General features: G+C 40.7%; 2 protein-coding genes and 1 non-coding gene across 4 annotated transcripts; 2 read left to right on the forward strand and 1 right to left on the reverse strand.

Moving 5' to 3' along the window:
* Positions 1-1276: 1276 nt before the first annotated feature.
* Positions 1277-6760, reverse strand: rab13 (RAB13, member RAS oncogene family). Of its 2 annotated transcripts, none has more exons than XM_072394217.1 (8): positions 6280-6760; positions 5518-5578; positions 5182-5242; positions 4992-5069; positions 2410-2499; positions 2117-2182; positions 1936-1986; positions 1277-1824 (listed from the first exon to the last, which is right to left on the reverse strand). In XM_072394217.1, exons 1-8 carry the CDS (start codon positions 6401-6403, stop codon positions 1753-1755), a joined length of 603 nt encoding a protein of 200 aa, XP_072250318.1. In that variant the 5' UTR covers positions 6404-6760; the 3' UTR covers positions 1277-1752. The 2 variants fall into 2 exon arrangements, with proteins under 2 accessions (XP_072250318.1, XP_072250317.1); XM_072394216.1 differs by lacking the exon at positions 6280-6760 and adding an exon at positions 5881-6035.
* A 1538-nt stretch (positions 6761-8298) lies between these two features.
* On the forward strand, positions 8299-12800 carry rps27.2 (ribosomal protein S27, isoform 2). Its single transcript, XM_072394218.1, has 4 exons — positions 8299-8373; positions 9076-9184; positions 9753-9863; positions 11631-12800. Exons 1-4 carry the CDS (start codon positions 8368-8370, stop codon positions 11657-11659), a joined length of 255 nt encoding a protein of 84 aa, XP_072250319.1. The 5' UTR covers positions 8299-8367; the 3' UTR covers positions 11660-12800.
* On the forward strand, positions 9281-9413 carry LOC140317465 (small nucleolar RNA SNORA13). Its single transcript, XR_011917764.1, has one exon. It is a non-coding gene; the product is annotated as a small nucleolar RNA SNORA13 (small nucleolar RNA).
* Positions 12801-15203: the final 2403 nt, after the last annotated feature.

The following is a 15203-nucleotide window of genomic DNA, read 5'->3' on the forward strand; positions in this document are numbered from 1 at the left end:
GTGTCTGTGCATAGAAAAAGGAGCTGTCAGGACCAGATAAACACCTACAATCAGAGTAATTTTGAATGATCTGAAAATTGCCTGAGCAGGAAGACTGTCGGGTCAGATGTAGCTAATGTGTGGTAGTGTTTAGGCACTTCAGATAAAAGGCAAGAGCCACTAAATCAATTCAGACTGAAGGGCATGTGTGCACTGCAGCATCATAAGCTCTCATATCCTGTCTATTCACTTGCTTTACTCATCCTTTTGTCATATCTCCACTCAACCTCTCATATTGCACATCTCTATTTTCCATCATCCACATTCTCAGTCCATTCATCTAGTAAAACCAGGCTTGTTCACCAACAAGTTATTCTTTGGATTCCACTGAAGACCATTTAATATTCATTAACATAGAGAGCTTTCTTTTTCTATCCTTCTCATTGGCTGAAACCAGAACATTTCCAGGCAATAAACTTGTTATCTTTACCATTTAATGGCTTCTGTTCCCATAGATTCTGTTGAATAGATCAGAAGCTGTTAAAGTATCTCCTTTGTTCTCAAGCAATAAACACGACATGAACATGAGTGTTGAGTCAGTGACATTTCTATGACGTACTTACACAGCATAAAAGATATAAACACAGTGTGTCTTGTGTGTCAGAATATAATGGTTTCATCTCTGTATTGTAATATTAAAATCGTACTGAATTTGAGACACTGAAATGATGCAGAATCTACAGTGAACCAAAGATATTTTCAGTATTCCCCCAATGGCACTTTAACAATGTAACGCAGTCTTTAAGGTGCCAACGGCCCCTGGAATTTAAAATACATACTAAGAATAGCTACATTGGTCCACAGCACAAAACATTGCAGTTTAACAATGAACGCAGAAAAACTAGACAACTGCTGCGTTTTCCTCACACTGTACCCTACACGATGCAGCTCACATTTTGATTTATCACCACACCAACATCCTTCCCCGTACCTGCTCCTGTGTGATGTATTCCGATATGATGCATTCACTTTCGGTGTCTCGCTTGCATTGATATGGCCACAAATGTTTAGGAGGAGGAAGGAGAGGGTGGCACTAATCCACAGATCTTTGTGGCACTATGGACACCTTCATGTTATTTTTCTATTAAATTGTTACATTGCTATTTTAGGCTCATCCTGGAAGTGTCCCTTCCGCTTATGACTCCTTACTTTTCTACTGTGTTCTCACCCGTGAACGGTAAGGGTTCAAAGTAGGCCTACATGGTTATGGTCAGAATTCATGTCGACGACCAGGTCAGGGGCTGACAAATGAAGAACACTTGGGACAATTAAATTCAGTTCAATCCAAACATTTAACATCAAACTCTTCCTATGTCACTGACCGCTTGCAAGCTGCTACTCTGTGTGCTCACATATAAGAACAGAATGAAATGATAACAAGAAAAACACAGATATGGTCCTATAAAGACAGTGCTGGTGAAGGAATGATAGTGTGGTTACAAGCCAGAAAAATGGTTGGGGCTGTTTTTTTTTAAATGCTGGCATGATGTCACAGGACACATGTTCAGTTTGGAAAACAGGCTCTATCTCGAATATATATTCATATGGACACAGTAAAGCTATAAAGTTTGGGTATGAAAACTGACTCTTCGCACCTGTTTGTTTTTTTACATTTTAGCCCACCAGATGGAGACAGAAAACTTGCTGCGTTTTTCCTTAATAACACTGATGTGTTCTTTAAATTTTTGTGCATCATCTTAGCAGATATCTTATCTAGAGAAGAAGACACTTTGAGGACTTTTTCTCTGTGCTGCTGGTGATTTTCACCTCTCGGCCTGTCGGGCCCTGTAAAACAAAGACAAAGAAAGGAAATGACAAACACGTTTAAAATCTTCTGGTCATAGAACAGCAAATTACTCTGGAAAAATCTAGTACACCTGCTGGTTCATGACTCACCGGCTTCTTGCTGGATTTTTGTAGTATGTCTCTTGCCAAAGCCAGAAAAGACTGCAGGACAAAGATATGAAACATGGAAGAGTAGAAGGAAAGAGCGTATTAACACATAACACAACAAGCACAATAAAACAGGCTGAAAGTACAGTGAGGTATGGAGTACTTTGACTTTGTTGCAGCTCACCTCCTCCACGTTAATGCTTGACTTTGCACTGGTCTCAAAGAATCTGATGCCATGATCTTTAGCCAGCTGTAAACAGCAGACACAGAGGTGGTTACACTACGTCAGGATACAGTTAATCATCTCTTCCTGGTTTCTATCTAAAGTAAACATAAAGCTGGTGCATCGAGTTCTTCATAATTCCTTCCACGAATAATACCTCCTTGATCAGTAAAAGTACACTTACAGCTTTAAAACTACACTTTAAAATCAGCGTGTATGCAGACAATCATTTGCACTCATTGGGATCATCTCACCTTTACTCCTGTCTCCTTGGAAACTTTCCTCTTTGCCTCAATGTCACATTTATTTCCAAGCAGCATCCGACTGACCCCAGCTGATGCATTCTGGGAAAGAGGAGACCCATTTAAATGACTGTTATAGTTCAGCTGTAAATTTTTACAGAAATTCTGAAAGCCACAATGATGCGCTTTAGAACAGCTGTTTGCCAGAAAAGACCCAACCTCCATCTCACACAGATCATGATTTAATGGGTGAATGAAGATGTAAAATTATTTACTTCAATTTTTCAAAACTAATGTCTGAAAAACTATGTCTAGGCTACAAATAATTGTTATGGTTAAGTTAAAAGTATCTTACACTTCCCTAAACCCACTGAGTGCAACATGAGAATGTTATATGCCATTAAAAGGCATTTAAAGACTCATTTCTGTCATAACAAACTAAAACTTTGCTTTGTTATTAAGCACTAATGGCTACTGCAGAGTCAAATAAAAACACAAGTTTAGTAAAAATCAGACGTAGACACTGTATTTCTAAAATACAATGGATTAATAAAATCAGAGGTTTTCAATTTAATTTAAATAAAGACATGAAGCAAGGCTGTTTGTCTATTCTCACTTTTGATTAGAAACCATAAATATACAACATCCATTTGAATATCATTGAGAAAGGTTCAACTGCTGACACATTACTTTAACATTTTAAAGAAGTTTTACTGTTTTAAAGTTCCCTGTTTCAGATGTTCAGAATAACAAAAAAAAGAGAATAGCCAAGAACAAACACTTGTGCCTCCTACTTGATCAAAACTAAATCAATGGAGCAGCTGATATTCTTTCAGTTCTCACGTCTTCTTACATTTTCCAGTTCTGCTAGATTCTTGCGCTGTCTTGCACACACTGCTCTGTTGAGATCTGCCCACAGATGTTTGATTACTTTTACTTTGGGGGATGGTGAGGGCCATGACACAAAATTCATCTTGCTCCTTAATCTTATTTCATCTTCAGCTATTTTACAGACAATGTGATGTTTGCCTCCGGAAGTGGCTAATATTCATTTGAATCCATAATTCCCATTACAAGGGAAGATGCAGCACAATCCCGAAGCATGATGAAGCCACCACCATGCTTAACAATTGGAAGGGTTTTCTTTTTACAATTAATTCTACATCTTTTAACCCTAAAACACACATTTGCTCATTGAAACCAATAAGATGTATATTCATTTTAAGTTAATACGACTTCTTTCCAAACTACATCTGGCTTGCTTAAGTGCTCATTCTTAAACCTCTGCTCTTGAATTTTGTGGTGAGGACACAGGAAGGTTTTTCTTCTGATGACTAAGCTACACCCCACCACTCATTCTGCTAAATCTTTTTGAGGGTCTTTTGCAGTCAAACGTGGCTTTTGTTTAGACTTTGAAACGACTAAATGAGCAAATTTCTAGATATGTTTTAAGCTTGAGGTCCACTGTGCTTGTTAACCAGCAGCGTGCTGTCAACACTTTTCTCTCTTCTTATAGTCTGCTGTTTTGTTCGCATCGGTTATCTTAAGTTTTACTGTGACTGGCAGCTGTTTAGAGGAAGCCACGGTTTGTTTGAACAAGGTAGGAGGAGTCCGTGTACATATTATAAAGTCTTAAACAAAAAGCTCCCTCACACTGTTTCACTTACTGTTGAGTCTTTAATTACTATGCTTCTGTCTGACCATCAAATATATCAACTCAGAACATTTCACAACTATAAATACATACATCCATGCCCATATTCAATCATCTACTTATTCTAGGACTACAGTCCAGTAGGCAGTATAATTTATCAAGACATTTATCAAGGAATCGTCTTCTTCAGATTCTGATAAAAACAGGTTTAGCCTGTTTAAACCCAGATTATATATGATGAAAGTCCGACAAACCAAAATCTCAAAAATAGAGATGCAGCAGTACGGGACTGCAAACAAAATAAACTAGAAACTAATTAAGGTGGCAAAAGTTTTCTGAGAGCTTGAATTTGAAATGAAGGAAATGCTTTTCCTTTTTTCACCTTAAACTTGCACAAAAGTATCATATTTAGATCTTACTCAATTATTCAAAAGTAGGGGTCCAGCTCATGTTTTACTCACTGAACTGTTTGCAGTGACAGGATTTCTGTTTTTCCTCCAACACTTACTCGCCACTGTTCAGCTTTACTTCAGTATCTTGCAGATACAGTATCAGGGCGGAGAAACAATTTGAGTTAATGACTTCAGCCTCTGGATCTTTACCAACTCAAAGTAATTTACTGGTTTGGAAAACTGGTTTTGGAAAACTCATTTATGAAGCAAGAACAGGATACTGATGGCGTGCAGGGTTCTTCTTAGTGAAGCGATAACTGCCTCAGAATTTTTTACTGTTCTTTCACAACAAAGATATTTGGAGAACAAAACATGTGTCACTCCATCAGCCGGTGAACAGTCGAGCATTTCTTACCTTTCAAAAACACCGTTGTGTTTTGTAATTCAGTGAGTAAAGGCTCATGACTTATACGTGGAACTAAAACACAAGCTCAATGTGAAGCTTGGAACATATTTGAGATGGCTGAATAAAAAAAAAAAGGCCTCACTTCTTTGATGCTTTTCATCCAGTTCTGGATGTTCTCAAAGGACTTCTCGTCTGTGATGTCGTACACCAGGATGATGCCCTGATGTGCAGAGAAAATAGAGACGATTTAAGCATGCAGTCAAAGGCACAAGGAGGTGGTGGTATCAGCCTGAGTATTCATTCGGCTTGTCCTGCAGGCGTCTTGTGCTCACCATGGCTCCCCTGTAGTAGGCTGTCGTAATGGTCTTGAATCTCTCCTGTCCTGCCGTGTCCCTAAACAGTGCACACACATTTTCAAGGTCAAACGTTGCAGCAGGATGTAGGAGAACGCATTTAAAGTGCACGTGACAGTCCTGCAACTGCTCTAACTGCACCCTTATGTGCTATGTCAGAAGGATACTTGGACAGTAAATCCTTATTTTGCAAACAAGTGGGAAGTTCCTCTTAACGCTCAAGAAAATGACCCAGAAGTAAGGGCGGGGGGAATATCTGCTTCACCAAGTCACAAAACAAAGCATTTCCAGAGAAGCATCCAAATGACATCTTACCAGACTTGAAGTTTCACTTTCTTTCCATCCACTTCAATGGTTTTTACTTTAAAGTCGATGCCTGAGAGAGAACAAGAGGACAGGAAAGGGGAGAGAGAGGACAAATAATGAGCTAAATACCTCTGATAGAAAATGAAAAACCACACAAAGCTGAATATATAGGTCAGGTGGAAACTGGTCATGGTCATTCCATTGTGCGTGCAATCACATCTACAAAGAGACAAAAGACAAACATGCAGCACAGCTGATTTTTTTAGTTTTTTTTTTTCTTTTTCTGATAGATGGACAAGCTTGACAGACAGACAGCGAGAGCAGAGGAAGTGGCTGCCCAGCGCAAAAAGAAAAAAAGAAAAAAATGCATACCAGAAAGCCAGCCATTCTTCTGGGAACGTAGAGATGGTAAAAGCGATAGGAATGAGGGTGGGTGGACCTTCAGAGAGCAAAGTGAGGGGAATGAGATCTGAGAGAGAGATGGGGAAAGAAGTTCTGGGAAGAGACAGCACATTCAACGAGGAGGAAAAAAAGAGCCACAAATAATAATAATAAAAAAAAAGTAAAAAAAAAAAAAAAAGAAAGAAACTAGCTGAGACATGAAAGCAGTTTGAGAAACCAGTTTGCACAGGCTCGGCCCTCAAATAGAGAAAGAACGGATCTTGAAATGTCAGCAAACATTTGCCTTGCTCATATCCCAAGTTTCAGAGGCCAAGCTGGCGCAGAAATGTCCCAGGCTTACAATTCACACATTCAACTGTAACAACGTACCGATGGTGGAAATGTATGTGGAGTTGAAATTGTCCTCAGCAAAACGAATGATCAGACATGTTTTCCCCACACCGCTGTCCCCGATGAGTAACAGTTTAAAGAGGAAATCATACTTCTTCGCCATGGTTGGTGGCTGTTTCTTTAATCCGAGATCCTTCTTATCGACCGAGCGTTTTTAAACTTGATTTACTCTTTTATGGTCGCAACGACTGAATCCACTTTTGCTCCCCCCCACCCCCCAGTCCCCCGTTAGACTTGTCACCGGTAAATTCCAATCCCCGTCAGAGCCTCAGTGCTGTGTTTGGACTGCGCTGGATAAAGAAATTAACTCCATCCAAAATTGAGCTGTAAACCTCAGATTAGAGTCCTAATCATCAATTCAATAGACGGTTCATTCCACTGACTTCAAAGTTTCGTCTCGGTTTACAGACACACCGGGAAGGCTACGCGTTGTTCAGCCTGTAAAAAGAAAAAAAAAGTTGCAGTCGGCCTTAATCCCACATCGGCTGAAACGGCAGTGGAGTGTGGGAGTGATTCATGGGAGGGCAGAAACGAACCTTCAGGTGCGCCGCACAGACACTAGGTGGCGCCATTTGAGAAGAAAAGCGACAACGCGGATTCTCATTTCTTGGAGCGTTTTCTGATGTAATAAGTGATGATCACATGCAGGAAGCAGCCTGATAGCTTCTTGAACAGTAATGATATTAAAAAAAAGCTTTATCTAAAGCTCTCATAAGACAACTCCCTCCGCATCAAATTGTTTTTCTGATGAAACAAGATCAGATAAACTGTGATGGCAGCATACAACTGATATGCCGCCACAGTACACGCACACAATAGTGTATTATTGCAAGAGCAAGTGAATTCAATAATATTTAGTAAGACAACAAACTGTAAATCAGACTTGGTGTGTTACTGGCTACATTTACTCATTTTGAGCTACTTGTGCATTTAACACCACTTTATATTTCTACTTCTCATTTCAGACACGAACATCACACTTTTACTCAACAATGAACGCGAGTGTTTGCTTTTTGTTTGTTTTACAGAAATTACTCGCCAGTAAACACAACCGATATAATTATTCGTTCACTGACAGAACATTTGTTTTCTGCTGTTTTTCCTAGTCATAAAAAGGTATCATTTGCGCAGTTTGATCTCAGATTGATAGGTTTCGAGCTCATCAGACGCGAGAACTTTCTATTAACAATCTTCATTTATTGACTTTGGGCTCTATTCTAACATAAAATCCCAAACTCATTTTTAAAATGTTCATTTCTACAAACCAACTAATCCAATAATAAAACGAAAGAAATAATCAGCGGTTGTGCAACAAAAGGTTGAAACCCAGGCTCCACCCAGTCAACCACTACATTAACATAATGAGCTTACGTCATTTTAATAATTACCTTATTTTCGTGGTTGAACTCGAGTAACATTCAAGTACAGTGGAACATACAGTTATACCCAACAACAACTCTGATGCCAAGTTTTTTCTCATTCTTAGGATGAATACTCCGTCTATGTCGTGAATGATGGTATCAAAGGAGTAAATGTTGGAGGGAGAGAAACACGGGAAAATGACAACTAACTAACTAAATAAATAACGTCATCACACCGATTTCTCTGGCTTTGGCTGTAGTCAGTTACAGAGACACCTTATTCTTTCTCTGACGACTCAGGAAATAGACTATTAAAAGAACAAGTGGAGCCACCTGCAAAAAACGTCCATCTTTTCTTGTAAAGGACACAATCAACATTTTAAAACTGCTAAATATATATATGTATATATGTAAGCAGTCGTTATTATTTCAAGTTTAGAAAACGTTTCTGTGGTCCTGTTAACATTTCTGTCGAAGTTTTTTTTTTTTTTTTTTACTGAAATGCATCAAAACAATAAACTATGCTTGTATTTTATTTAATCTTTTGAAAATAAGCATACTTCTTGGTAGTAACAATCTCATCATGGAGGTAACTGGAGGACTTGTTTTCCTCCCCGGGCTCCTCCTCCCGGTCAGCCAGCAACTTCCGGTACGTGACGAACGTTTTTCACGAGTTATTTTCCTGTGAGAGCCTAAACACGCAGACATGCCCGTGAGTAAAGATATCGTCTCCACGCTTTGAAATCAGTCGCTAAAGAGTGCTTTGCTGTAATTTTATTTACGTGGTAATACGGCTCATGCGCGCGTGCTGCTCCCGTTGGAGTGAGCGGTTCGATGTAGATTTAATGTTTAAATTGAAATTCTGAACGGAGGCAATATGGCGACGCACGTGCTGGAGAAAGAAGCCCACGCGGCCGCTCGCTCGTTAATTTCTGAATATTTGGAAGTTAACATCTGGAAAACGTTTTTAAATGTCTTAAATGGAAGCATTTATTGCCTGTTTCAAAGTGAAAGCTGGTTAAATTTGCTTTTTGCATAAATACTAACCAGCAGTATCTCTTTAAGTGGAGAGAAAACAGCTTCTCGTTAATCTCATTTAAATAAAATTTTTTCTGGAGGGTGAAACCTAAACATGCATCGATGTTTCACGTCTCCTACTTATTGTGCCATCGTGTTTACTGAATTTAAACCTACTTCTGTTCGTTTCTTCCTCACACTTTTGCTTTCTATTTCTCGTAATTACTCGAGTGAAACCAGCAAACTGCTCTCAAATCCTTTCCATAATCGCGTTGTTAATCCTTCCATTTGATGCAGCGATTCGATCTTAAATCGTTTAGGTCGAAATACTACACTTGGAAGTCTTTAAAAAGTTTTTTCCCCTCTCTAATGTTTTTCTGTGATTGGTTTCTTTCAGCTTGCAAAAGATCTTCTGCACCCTACTCCTGAGGAGGAAAAGAGGAGACACAAGAAAAAGCGTCTTGTACAGTGTCCTAATTCATATTTTATGGATGTCAAATGTCCAGGTCAGTTTACTCACGAGTCACCTCCGCAGATTCAAGTGATCTAACCACTTGCCTGAAACTTTTTTCATAATAAATTGGGAAGTAGTTGGTACTCTTTGCCTTTATGTGTTGCCCGTTCACTGTTTCTGTGGTGATCGGGGTGTCAAATAAGGCATACAGTGACTGTTGTGGTTGTCTGTGAGGTGAGAGTTTAAGTCACTCATGTTCAAAAACAGCTACAAGGACACACCAAGCGTGCCTGGGGGGGTTTGGATGATCCTTACAAAGACAATGAGATTATAAGACTTTGATGTCACTCTTTTAAAATAAAGCAGACCCACTCATTTCCTGTTTCCCGTAACCTTGACGCACAAACGCGCAGCCGGTTTTGGTTGCAGTTAAAAGCTACTACAGCTCAATGAATTAGTCTTGAATAAGGGAATCTGTAATGACAACAGCTGGAGAACCCTAAGTCTGTGTTGTTGCTGAAGCTGCGCCAATCAAACAGGTCTTAAATCTCTGGTTAAACTGGTCACGTAGCTGCTGTTCTCGTAACAGTTTCATGGTGGTTCTTTCATTTTCTTTGCAGGTTGTTACAAGATCACCACAGTTTTCAGCCACGCTCAGACTGTAGTGCTGTGTGTCGGCTGCTCCACGGTCCTGTGCCAGCCGACGGGAGGGAAAGCTCGCCTCACAGAAGGTACGAGACAGCCAGGAGCTCCGTTTATGTCGCACTTCCCATCCGCACAAAACAAAAAAAAAGACCTTTTACATGCACAGATGCATAGTGTATATGTAGCATGGTATTTTTCACTCTGCCTTTTTAGGTAGTACGTATTTCGATCATGTTATTTAGTTTATATAGAACTCCCTTAATTCCACTTGAAGCATTGACCTAAAGCCTAAAAATAAGCCTAAAACTGGGACTGTCATAGAGAAGGATTGAGATTGCTCGAAAAAAAATGCATTCGTACAGCTTAGGCTCGGTTTATGGAGTGGACGAAGAACACCGTTTTTAAATGAAAGAGAAAGTATTGGTTTGTGGGAGGAGGTGGCGGTAAAATAATGGGTCTGTGTCTATGGTTTATTGTGTCTTTTATTATCAGCGAGGCAATTGTGCCACATAGAAGACCGCCTGCTGGTTCATGTACAGCTTGTTATCCAACACATGAAGCAGAAATCTCGACCCTATCCGTCAGCGTAGAACTGCGTTGTTGCTTGGCTTCACAACCCGGCACACTTTGTGGTTAGAGAGCAACAGAGGTAGAAATACAATCTGCAATCATTCGTCTTTCGTTTTATGTAGCTTTTAATTGCTTTTTTCAGACGTGTCTGCCTTAATGCGCAGCCTCGGCCCGAATATTCATCATCTTGGTGTTTACGGTCAGAACAGAAGGCCTCAAATCATACTCACATCGGCTGATGCTGCTTTCCGTTTGTCCCACAAGTCGAAAACTCTGAGCAGGGAATGACATTCTACGATATACTCCTGTGATGTAAATCGCTCTTTCTAAGGTAGCGGAGACCCCAAGGTCCTTATAATTATGCATTTATATGCTGAATAAAACAGCTATGAAGGACATATGCGATTTTTCCCCAAACATTGTCCTAAATGTTAAAAACTTTAGGATCTTTATTTATTCTGTTTTCCCCCACAGTTTGACCCTCAGAGTAGAGTTTGATCTTTACAGTTTGCACTCAGCAGTGTACATTTTAAACATGCATTTAGAGAACATATACACTCCTTATTTTGGCGGCTGAAGTTTTTGCAACAAACTGTCCCACAACCAAACATTTTGTCGTGTAGTATCAGTAATAGTCGGGTGGAGGCGACCGACTTTTGCCTTTGTGTTGCCCTTTCATGACGTTCCCGGTGAACAGGGTGTCTACTAAGGCATACAGTGACTCTTGTGGTTGTGAAAGGAATTCGTCATCGTTGAAGCATTCCTACACAATTGGCTGCAAGCACATGCGTAGACGTATAAATATGACTTGCCTTTTCGTCCGCAGGCACAGCTCTAACAAGTGTAGAAGTTTCAGGTTAACAGGCAGTCTGATAAAGAATGGCTCCACCTGTCAGTGCGTACTGAAGAACTGCCGATGGTCTCTGCCGTATGTTACCGACTAGGTTGAGCTCAAGGTTTGTTTTTGCCATCCCACCCACTTTATCTTGTGTTCTGCTGCCGTGGTAACCGAGGGCTTCTGGATGTACTGTGCTCAGTTGCTGTAACCCTTGGCACAGAGACCAGGCTTTGAAAAGGCAGATGGCAACACAAATTAAAGTGTTTCTCTTATCTCCTCATCGGTGAGTCAGTTTATACACCGTCCCTGCTGCACTGACTGGCTCTTGTGCTGCTGCTCGCTGCCAAAGAGTGCTGGTGCCTACTCAGTTGTTTTTGAACATGTGATGATAATATTTGTCTTTCAAAGCTAACCTAAGTTGCGTTCTCTTTCTCTGTCGACACAGGATGCTCATTCAGGAGGAAACAGCACTAGTTTGACCAGACGCGACCACATTAATGAGAAGGGAAACTTGACGGACATCAAGTGACGCTGCCAAAGACGTGATGCAGAAGAAGAGGAAACAGAATTGGGGGGGATCACGTAGAAGTGGTTTATCTATAGATTATGCATAGAGAAATGCTTGGCCTTGCTGAGGCCCCACAGAGATCTCTTATCATTTAATTGTTCTCTCTTAATAAACTGGGGGCTCTTTTGATGAAATAATCTTAACATTTTTGTCATCCACTTTCTTGCTCTTTTTATCTATTCAAGCTTCTTGGATTTGATTTATCTGATGAGAGGCATCTCTCATCTTACAGCCTCTTTATGATGAGAGACGCGTGTAATTTTGAAGCAGATCAGGGTTTTTTTTGCGGCTGGCGCTTACCGTCACGCCCTGCATCAGGCCACACGTTTGCAAGAAATTGAGGGCCAAAAACGAGCCTTAGCTTCTCCATACAATCGATTTATGCAAATATTTCTTTAATAACACTGGACCGGTGGTAGGCGCATTGTGGCTGAAACGGCAAATTGCATCTAAGAAGATCTCTTTTCACTGCCGTAGAGCAGCAGTCTCAATTATTCTGGCGTTACTATCTTCCAGGTCGGTAACACGTTGAAGCCAGCGTGGTGCTTTTGGCAGCCGACGTCGTCGTCGGTGCAGGATTCCCTCTCGGTCTGACTGAGGGTTGGTTCAGGGAAAGTCATCAGTGCCTCTGCTGCTAACACACAGTTCACAAGGGTGCGACGCTGCATGATGATGAAGAGCATAGTTGTGAATTTGCATGTGCTCGCAAAGCTTCCTGTGAAAATGAGAACGTGGGATGAATTCTAGTGATGTGAGGGGAGGAGGAGGAGGAAAAAATTAGCTTGGGAGAAAATGAGGGAATAACAGGAAGAATCTGAATAATTGAAGTTTTGTGACCTTCAGTAATTCAAACCTTTTGTTCTGGCTTGTGGGCATGAAGGCCATCTGCAGTCTTTTCTATGCGACAGGTGTAAACAGAATAATTTATCACAAGAGGGGGAGTGATTCAATGACAACTTCATTGTTGCTATGGTAACACATTTTCTTGTGTCTGCTTGTGTATTGGACACAACTTGCTAATAAAATTATGGTAAACTGGAAATGTGATTCTGGCGTGCCTTGTGGTTATTGAGTGACTAACGCCGAGCAAACATGTCATTTATTCATCAGCCATTACTCTGACCTCGGTGGCAGCAATATAACTTCAGTTCAGTCCTTTGCTTGAATTTGCTTTGACATACTGAATATTTTTCAATTTCTATCCAAACATTGGCAAAACCTGATGAATCTATATTGAGATTTATCGACAATAGAGGTCAATAAATCCAGCACACGTGTAAAAGAACTTGGGACGTTCAGGATTTGGAAAGGTGCGCTCATTAGCTCGATGATGCTGCTGAATACACTGAGCGGAAAATTACAACGCTGGAGCTCAGAAATCTGATCTGTGCATGCTGCTCTGTCATGAGGTCACCGACTGTTGCGTTGTGCTTCTGCTCCGTGTAATTATGCTGTTGGAGCCGAGGCGGGGTCTGAACTCTGCACAGCGTGGCGTGTTATTGAGGAGCTCGTGTCAGGGCTCAGACTGGAGTGCATCATGTAGCTGTAAGAATGAAGCCAACGCAAAGCGAGGCTGCCGCTGCACGCTCATGTCCAGACATGAGAACCAAACGCCTCAAAAGCAGAAATTCGTACCACCTCAAAACGTCTTTAGCCAGATTTTACTTGGAATGTACAGGATTTAGTGCAAATGCGCTGCTTAAAATAACTGATCAGAGCATGTCCGAGTGGAGTAGATTAAATGCTTATATAAACCCAGGTCAATTCAAAACATCCTTTGCTGCATGTTATGACAGTTTTTAGCATTCCTATAGAGGTTTTGATATTTCCTGAACAAAACATTAACGGATAGAACCCTGTTTATTATAGTTTCATATTTTCATACTCGGCTTAATAGCAAGAAGAAACAGTGGACACTGACATAAGAAAAATCCAAGGGGGAAAGTATTTGAGGGAGTAACAAAACCACGTGGTAAAAGTACTTTGCCATGTGCCGCAGTCTGGCATTGAACGTGTTACTGGTGTAGAGTTTTGAAGGTACTTCGAGCGGATTGATTAGTGTGACTCGTGCACTCATTCATTCAAATGCAGAATTTTAATGTGGTCGGTTGAGGTGGAGCCCTTTGTTCCGAACTACAACTAATGATGGATTCACCCAAGTAAACATTAATTCCTTAAATTCAAAACAGGTGGCAGTTTTCTGATTAAAATGATCAATCAACTAATAACAAATTCATGAATGGCCGTGGTTTCATTTATAATAGAACATGCATTCCTCATATGTTCTGTATTAAAAAAGGTTCCATTTGTAAAATAACAATGTGAGACAAAAGGATGTGAGGAGATGAGAGAAACACTCGAGTTCTGCTTCTATTCTTGTGTGTATGTGCTGAGGTCTTGGAGCATGTCCTCGTCACAGTCAACTCAACCGCAGGCTGAAAGCTTGTCTGAGTCAGGGCCAACATGGAGCAGTGCAACACCAGCGGGCTGCCAGCATCTGTGGGACATCGGAGAGCAGCTGTGAAAGAGGAGAGAGGAGAGCCTGACCCCTCAAAGAGCCTCAGATGGACAGTGCAACGGGAGCAGCTGTTACAAACCCTTCCTGAGAACAGACACACACTCGACATCTGTACACACCTGCAGGGAATGGAAGACAGAAGCTATGGACTGTAGAAGGTCGTAATGTTGTTAAAACTAAATGTAAAGTGTTAAACTGTCACTAGGGGGTGCTAAAGCACCATTTCTCCAGGTGCAGCTAAGGCCGTTTGGCAATAAAAATGGACAACGTTGGTTCATTCTGTGTGTGTTTGCACATACAGATGCTGCTGGTGTGTTTTCTCAGGTATTTCAATATTGCAGTTTGATGTTAAATTTGTTGATCCTTTTTATGGCCGTAGGAAACCTTTACCACCCCAGGATGCATTTTGGTTTGCTATCTACTCACCTGTTTGTGTGGCTCTTAAGCATATTGTATATTCTCCTGTCTAAGTGGATATGCAGATATGCAGAAACAGCAGGAACATGTTGGGGTCACCGAGGAGGATGTTAGTAGGATGGTTTCAAACTCCTTGTTCCACAGACAAAGCCTGAACACCAAAACTAAGTGTCAAAATCTCTTGTCCCTTGTGTCAGGTCCTCTCTGTGTGGGAGGCAGAGAAGAGGATGGGATGAAAGGATCAATAGTGAAGAGCAGAGAAATCTTTCAGAGGCACAGAAAATGAGAGTTAACAGTATTGATCTGAGCTGTTTACATTCCTTTCCCAGAATTAAATCTGGTAAGAAAAAGAGCTTTAGAATCAAAATGTGTCATGAAAGAAAAAACTACAACCAGAGACTGTGTAGAAGTTACAAGAGTGCATAAGAACCTGTGTGGAGGTGGGAATGTGTTTTGAATGAATCACAATTGATCAAGGTTATGGCTAAATAGTGCCTTCTGACAAAGGGAAGAGC

Source organism: Leuresthes tenuis, unplaced genomic scaffold (genome assembly GCF_036924035.1).
Source record: "Leuresthes tenuis unplaced genomic scaffold, fLeuTen1.0.hap1 SCAF_10, whole genome shotgun sequence".
Lineage (NCBI taxonomy): Eukaryota > Metazoa > Chordata > Actinopteri > Atheriniformes > Atherinopsidae > Leuresthes > Leuresthes tenuis.